We start from the raw sequence: 8,460 nt of genomic DNA on the forward strand, positions 1-8,460 counted from the left end.
CGCACTAGATCATCTAGACAAATAATGTTCAGCGCTCCCACACTTTGTTCAGTCCTCCTCACACCCTCTCAAACATTACATTTGGAAATTAAGCCTCATTATAAAACAATCAAACACCATGTTTAAAACATGTTTGAACGAATGTTTTAAATAGTCAAACTTCTATGTGAATGTTGTGAATTAATTTTGCGTGTTCTTATAATTAAAAAGGATAAAAAGGTAAAATACGAAAAAGACATGTCTTCAAGTGCTGAACTCAATCTGCAAAAGTTAAAATCATAAGAATACAATAAAAACTTCTTTAATGACTTAATAAGTGTAAAAGAAGTTTTATTCAGTCGCAGGTGAAACCCTTTCAGTTGCATCTTGTCGTTTCCCTTGATTTGTTCCCCTGATCGCTTCCGCTTTAAGAAGTAGATAGAAGAGTTTGACGGCAGTGCAGCTCTGTGTGTTGTAACTCTGCGTCTATCCTCCTGCAGATTGTCTGTGCATGTACTTTATCACAGCACACACTGCTGCACATCATCACACACACACACACACTGCTTCACTTCTTCATCTGCTGAGAACAAATCACTGAAAACTGAAGATGGGAAAAATTAATGGATGCCTCAAATGTCTCTTCATCTTCTTCAATGTGTTGTTTGCTGTAAGTAGAAAAACTATTTTCCTATTTTTCCTTTTTTTTTTTTATATTTCTAATTTCATTTTCAGTTATATCTTTGGTTTATTTAATTTTTTATTTAGTTTAGTATTTGTGTTTGAAACGAAAGATTGTTTTTTTAAAAAGAGGAAAACTGGGAAAAAACAATCCACCAAAAAAGTAGTTACGCAATTCTTGTTCATCTTAGTTTCACCCTCCTTAAACAATTCAGTTTTAATTTTACATGTTCATAAACGGACAGGGACGCATGAGCTGGGTGAAAACATGGCAACAAAAGACAATATATAATTGTTTAATAATAATTGTTTGTTAAAAAATCTGTTTGATTTTTAGCTTTTTCTGAAAACAAACGGTGGAGAAAAAATGTGTAGTATCAAAACTACAAGATGCAGATTTATTGACAATAAAAGCCCAAAACAAAACAACAACAAAATGGTGGCAGTGTTGGTGGTGTCATGTAGGAAAGTGATAAAACATCAAACTGATTTTTTTTTTGTGCGGTTTTTTTTTTTTTGGCTGATGTTCAATAAAAATTCACTTCCAGTAAAACCCTCAAGACGAAGAGCAGAAGCTAAAGTGAAAAGCTCTGATGCAGGTTCATATTTCAACCCGCCCACACAACCCTCACTACTCTCACTAATGAAGCTGCTGCAGAAACATCAGGCACTCAGCTGGATGGGCAAAGAAAAAACCAGCAGAAGAGAAAATCAATTTAAAGAAGGGCGGAAACATTAAAGGAGCCGCCTTTTGTTTTCTTTAGTGAAGGAATGTAATCGTTATTAAAAGTGTCACTTTAAAAACAATAAGGAACAATAATGAAGATTAACTCATTTCTCCGAGATGAAAAAGACAAAATGAGGCTCAAGAATGAAAAACACAGATGAAAGTGATGTTTTTCCTTTTCTTGGTGCCCGACACACTTTTCTTTTTTCTTGTGAGTGAGTGTTTGTTTCGACCTTCAGGTCGGTCACAGAAAGTCTGAGTGTTTAGATCTGTGTCTCCCTCTAGTGGCTCAGAGCAGAAATACAGCTACGAAGAATAAAGCGTCAACGACTGCAGATGTGATGCCTGGAGGACAATAAATAAATATAAATAATAAAACAATACAAAACATGATAATATAATATAAAATTATAAATATAAATGACATAGTAAACACACTTTATGAATGTTAGAGACCATTTTCCAGCCACTTCCAGTTTTTAAAGCTGCTGTAAAAGGCTGTTTAATGTCATTTATATTATGTCATCAGGTTGTTTCTGGTGTTTTTGAAGCTGTTTAATGTTTACATGAACTCAAACCTTTCGTATGATTGATTTTCAGAATATCCTGTGAAACATTTACACACTTTCTACACCCGATGCATTTAACATTGTAGGAAACTCTAGGATCCAAACTAGAATATGAAATAAAGTTATATGAGTTTGACTTTGTCCAAGATAAGATAAGATAATAATCCTTTCTCAGTCCCACAGTGGGGAAACGAGCAGCGACAAAGGGACGAATGGATTTAGATAAACAAACTTTGTTGTTTTTGTCATATTGGAGACAATGTGGGATTTTAACATTGAAATTCAGATTTATATTTTTATTTTTTCTTCTTTTAAAGAATCAGTTTTATGGCGTCACTCTTCAGTCTCCATACGTGGAGCTTTTATTTTGTTAAACTCACGCTAACTAATGTGATGTGTCCTCAGATCGTTGGATGTTTGCTGATCTTCACGGCAGTGAAGGCCACCAGCATCAGCTACCAGGTAAACAACAACAACAACAACAACAACAACAACAACAGTAATCCACATGTTTTTCAGTGTGGAATCAGAACACAACAAACATAAAGCCAGTCATCATATTTGTATCTTATCATTTGTTTTGTTTTTTTACCAGGACGATACAAAAGGACAAATAGTGCAAAGCATTATGGGATGAACTTCATAGTTTTTACCGTCATATCTAACCGCCGTAAACATCTCAGCTGTGCTCACTTTGAGTTTGAGTTTGATTGACTGAAACATAAACCTACAAGAATAAAAACCAAAGTTACAATAAACCTGAATTATCCTTTAAGCAATAAACAAACCACAAATGAATCAACTGTTTAATCATAATGGCTTTTTCATTTATTGCAACATTTAAAGAAAGGTCCTTGTGTGACCAGAGTAAAAGCTGCTTGTGGTTTTAATCAGAACGAAAACCGTGTGTTTGCATTTGTGAAGATTGTTTTGGATTGCGCTCGTCAGGACGGGGCATGTTGTAATCCTGTTTGGAGCTCATGTGAAAATACCTGAGGGGAAATGTTTAGAACAAGCCGAGGTGATGGATAATGAGTCTTATGAGGAGGCGAACAGCTGCCCAGATGTAGTGCAGGCTCTGGTTTCTTGTCTTAATGCAGAACAGATGTTGCTCGGGGGGGTGGGGGGGTGGGGTGGGGTTTTATTTCCACAGTTGACACAAAACCAGGATGGCTCTCACAATGTTATCAGATCAGAAATACTGAAGGGTTACATGACGGATGATTTATATTTCTGGAAGAGAACGGCCTCGGGCCATTGTTTTTAAATAATCAAATTTGACTTCCATTTCTGTTGAGCTTGTTCCAAAAAACACGCTCAGGTTTTAGATTTCCAGCATTCCAGTAACCGCTTTTTCCAGGAAACCTGATATGGTTCCTTTAAACAGAACCGGCCCCAATAAAATACAATGTTTTGGTCTGTGAAATTACACTGGATGAAAAAACTGGCGTCATATATTTAAATATAAATGTCACAACACGTTTGATTGCAATCATCACGCTCTGCCAATAAAATCCCATGAAAACACCAACGACGAACTGATCTTACACTGGAGCTCCTCGAAACCGTGAGCGCGCTGATCCGGATCTACGTACACCGACTGTAGATAAGAACCTCACGCAACTCCACGTCACATGACCTGAACCGCCTCTTTAACATCTGGATTCTGGATGTGAATCTGCCGTGTAGCGTTAAGCCAAAGACAATAAAATCAACAAATTCTGAATCCATCATTTCTTGTATCGCAATCTGAATAATAATTTAAAGAGTAACTACATCAAAAATAGATAAATATTAATTATTATCATTGTCCTAAGATGCATCATCAGTGATAAAATAAAATAAAATAAATACTGGTATATGCTCAGAATAGTAAATTATAAAAACTCAACACGTCCTGTGGATATTTAGACTTTATCTTTAACATGTAAAGTATTGATTGTATAATGTGTGTTTTTTATTTATTGATGGTAAGAAAAATGTCATTTTAAATTTCCAGTAACTCAGTGTTTGAGGTTGTGTCTTTGTCCTGTCATGGCGGAGTAGCTGTCGGCGTTCGGGACCCCCGGTCTGGGATGGCTGTGGGTGTTCGCCATCGGCGTCCTCGGCATCTCCTGCCTGGGAATCTACGCAGGCTGCAGTGAGAAAGGCATATTCCTAAAAATAGTACGTACAAGAGGCGGAACTAATAAGTATTAACTTTTCACCTGAGATATCCGTCTCTTTGATTGGATTAAACTTTGAATGTTGTTCTTGTTCCATCACACAGTTCGCAGGCTTCATGGGGGTTGGGATGGTCATCATGCTGATCTTTGGCATTGTTATCGTTGTCGCAAGAAACAAGGTCATTTATCTTCATCTATTTACTATCTATTGATTTTTTGATGCTAATTTTTCTCTCTTTATCTTGATCTTGTTTTTACTCTCTCTGTTCTGACTCCATCACTCTCCATCTGTCACCTCGATGCTAAATGTTGTTCTATTTCTGTCCATCTTGACGCTACCTTTGTTAACTTGATGCAACCTGTGGCTCTGAGCCTCTTCTCTGATTGGCTGACCTTTTTTTCTGAGCGATGCATTAAAAATATACCAAATACCAACCGAATATACCAAACAAATCCTGCAAGGTTTGGATGGTGGGTCCAGGTGGGCGGGGCTAAAGTTCCAGAAGTCCTGGCGGCTGGTTTTAAGGCTCAGTTTCTGAATACAGGCTGTGTGCATTTCTCTGTGGACTGATTCATTTATACTTTCACAGTATTAATATAAAACCTCGACCTGCTTCATAATCTCTTTGCAGATCAGAGATGAGTTCAAGAACATCTCCGCTGAAATTGCAAAGCCCTTAATGGAAGACGAGGGACTGAGACAGCTGCTTGAAGGGATACAGATGACTGTAATGTTCTTTGTATTTTAATGTACTGCACTGAAATTTGAAAATTAACATTTCACATTTAAGCTAAATAAACCCCCCCCCTGTCGAAGACTATGTCCAATCGTTGAAACTCACTTTCTCATGTGTTTGCAGGCCCAGTGCTGTGGGCTGTCGAGCGCCAGCGACTGGGGAAATAAAATCCCTGAATCCTGTGAGTGCAGCTCGCGTGCACCTGGCCTCTTCGGAGGACATAGCAAATGTAAACCCAAACCTTTGGTTAGTGAAACTGGAATATCAGATTTAGAAATGTTGGTTAATTGTAGGTTTGTGGCTCCATTGATCGAGATCTCTGGAGTTAAAAGTTGAAATCTGTCAGAAAACTGAGGCCTTTACTTTGGATGTGTGAGGATAAGCAGTGGCCTGTTTCTCTTTGCTAAATATGGTGACAATACTCTGCTGTTGTTTTCTTACAGGGAACCATGGGCCCATCCGAAATTTATGAACAGGTACTCAATCAAACAAGCAATCAATCAAAGCAATAGCAAGTCCACCAGGTGGTGATCTTTCCAGGTAATGACCCTTTCTCCACCTCACTGTCTGCAGACCTGCAGTGATGCCATCTTTTCATGGGTGGACCTACTATTGAAGATCGTCATGGGCTTCTTCTTTGGATTTTCCGTCACTGCAGTAAGTTTGTTATTCTCATTAGTTGTTGTTGTTGTTGTTGTTGTGTTTTGTGACTGCATTTTTATCCAGATATCGTCACCAACCTCCTTTCCAAAACTTTCAAGATATATTATCCCAATGCGCATATAAAGCTTTGGGTTTGGTCCTCTCAGCAGCAACGCTAGGCTAACTTTATTGCTAACTGCCCAACTACGAGAAATACTTAACATCATTTAAATCTAAATTTAAATCTGTTTTCAAGGGTTTCTTGAGTTCATGTTCGTGCAGTTAACTACTTCACACTTAGCTTAACTAATGTTAGCTTTAGCCCCAACGTTAGCCTCAAATTCCGAACACAGTGTCGGGACACGTTGTTAGATTTTGGATCAATGTTGGGCTGTTGTCTTGTAGAAGGCGCTGAACCGATGTCAGGTTTATGTTTTGCTAAGGTAAAATGTATTTCAGCAAGAATTTGCTTTAGTTTTTTGTACAGCCAATACTTTCTGTTGGCTTAGCAAGCTAACGGTCAGCGTAGTTGAAGCAAAGCAAAAGTAAAGCCTCTGGTCAGCCTCGATTTCTTGGATCGGACGTTAGTGATACAGGTACAGGGAATGTTTTGATCTCAGTTTCGGGACGGAGGACTCTTTCACGGATACAAAGCTGAAATATTTAATCTGATTAACATTTACTTGCTATCCAGGACACCGCTATATTGAAAAACACTGAGAATATCATTGAAATTTAAACGTTTAAAAAAGTGTAGAGACCCAGTCGTACCTCCCGGTTTGCAACTGTGTTTTGGGCGAAAACTGTTTATTTTTTTCAGTTCCACTCATCCCCTGAAATGAGATCAGAAAGCTCAACAACTCATTCAGCTGTTAAACCAACAAACAAACAAAAACAAACAAAAAAACATCTTTACAGCAGCTGTCAGACTCCATCTAGCAGCAGTTGTATGCAGTGTGGATTAGACAGATGGTTGCTCACATTGGCGTCTTTCACTTCTGGTTTGAATTAAAAAGGTGTTGAACAGTTTGAATGTTTCTCTAACTGACGACCTGTCTTTACAGCTGCTGGGCCTGGTGGTCTCCTTCCTGATGATCCACCAGGTCAAACGTCATGACAGCACGGGAGGATCGTCCATGGCCATGAAGGGCTACTGAAGGGAACCACCCTCGACCCCTGACCTTTAACCTCTGCACTGTAATTAGAGGACTACACGGTCAATAAATCACTCATTTACTTTTTTTACGACATTTCTGCCTTTTAAGAGAATGAAACTGAAAGCCGGAGACAGAAGGACGATGCTGCAGGAACATTTCATTGCTTTCACTGCTTTCTATTGTAGAAAATCTTGCTTGAAGAGCAAACGTTTATTTTTTTGTGAATTATATTTTTTGTTACTCTATGGCCAGAAGTATTGTAGTAGTCTTACATAACAGACATATATTGTAGGAAGGAAGCAGTTCCTAAGCTCCACCCTTCTCCATATCTGACTAAAGCTCTATCATCCGGAGGAGGTCATAACACCCCCTAGTGGTTTTAAAAGCATTAATAGGGTAATTTGGAAAATCTGTGTCCTTGGCGAACTACTGTAGCCAGCGAGCTAATTGCTAACACACTTAGCAGGCAGCAACATGCTAGCATAGTCTTTCACCTTTTCCAGCTAGATGTCAGAAACACTAGTTACACAGTTAACTGTTACGGACCCAGTGAAAGGTCAGCTAGCAAGCTAGCTAACTGCTTCTTAACGCGCATGTGTTACACCTGAAGCTGTAAGTTTTTTGTTTTAACCACAGTCATTCAACTTCATTTCAAATCCCAGGAAAGGTGTCCTGTAGCAATTAGTCGTAAATCCGACCAATCAGCATACATTAGAAGAATGCTAACATTTTATGGGCAAAATTGCATTCCCTGTAAGAAAAACAAAAAGACTTTAAGACTTTGATTTATTGCTGAATAGATCCTGTATCTGCAAAAACTATAGAATATAGAACCATAGAATTTGGGCTTTTTTTGTCTAAAAGCAGGTGTACATAATTATTTTAACCGTTTAGCTCCATTCACTCCAATTCATTAACAAAAAAATTAAGTGAGCGCAGTGAATTGCAGCAGGTTTCGGTACAATGGCACAAACAGGAAGTGGACAGGCTGTGGTGCAACAGAGCTAACTGGCTAATAGGATCAAGTCGTCCATTTTGAACTCTCCAGTTTTTCCATTCTCTAAAAAGGTCAGCACTGTCAAGACTGTGTGCTGTTGTATTCAAAATGTATTTGTGGATTTACTTGTTCCTGCAATTAAATTCCATTGCGAGGGGGAAACTGCTAACTAGCTTAGATTTAAAGCTGCCTTGTTATACATATTGTCAATGTTACTATTGCTTTCATCTGCACTGATAAGAGCTTTTATATGATTGCGCTTAGTATTAAATTTCTAGCAGCGAGACACAGACAGTTGTAAGATGAGGATCGTCCTCACCTCCAGTGTTGTATTTTTTAAAACAGCAACAACAACAATAACAATAACATAGCTCCTCAGGTTAGTTAAGTGTTCAGGTCTCCCACAGGCAGTGAACACCTCACCACCATTTACAAAAAAAAAAAAATATTTAAATAGAAGAGAAATACTATGACACAAACTGTTTTATTGTGAGATCTGCACTCATTTAATTTCAGAATAAACTCTGAATGCCTACACTGTACTAATGCTTTGTCCAACTGTTATTTCCTGGTTTTGATAAAGGGCTGATGGAAACTAATAGGGAGGGCGGGAGGGAAGGATTTGGGGGGGGGGGGTGGTTCTTTTGGCATGATCTGAGTTTTTTTGGAAACAGCATCTTCAGCTTGGTTTCACTGCGGGGGTCAAACAGCGAGCCTCGTTATAATTCAGCACGGCGTTAGCGGGAGAATCTCCCTGAAACTTGTTGTCAGCATAAAAGTTTCAGCAGCTCTGGGCTGGTTCAGTT

At 38.5% G+C, this 8,460-nt stretch overlaps 1 protein-coding gene across 1 annotated transcript; it reads left to right on the forward strand.

The window, feature by feature from the left end:
• The first annotated feature begins 487 nt into the window (after nt 1–487).
• LOC130163656 (tetraspanin-7-like) lies at nt 488–8,196 on the forward strand. Its single transcript, XM_056367989.1, has 9 exons — nt 488–649; nt 2,362–2,418; nt 4,003–4,122; nt 4,226–4,300; nt 4,754–4,849; nt 4,982–5,104; nt 5,302–5,334; nt 5,432–5,515; nt 6,565–8,196. The coding sequence occupies exons 1-9, from the start codon at nt 590–592 to the stop codon at nt 6,655–6,657; spliced, it is 741 nt and encodes a 246-aa protein (XP_056223964.1). The 5' UTR covers nt 488–589; the 3' UTR covers nt 6,658–8,196.
• The last annotated feature ends 264 nt before the right edge of the window (nt 8,197–8,460 follow it).

Source organism: Seriola aureovittata, chromosome 22 (genome assembly GCF_021018895.1).
Source record: "Seriola aureovittata isolate HTS-2021-v1 ecotype China chromosome 22, ASM2101889v1, whole genome shotgun sequence".
In the NCBI taxonomy this organism is placed as follows: Eukaryota; Metazoa; Chordata; class Actinopteri; order Carangiformes; family Carangidae; genus Seriola; species Seriola aureovittata.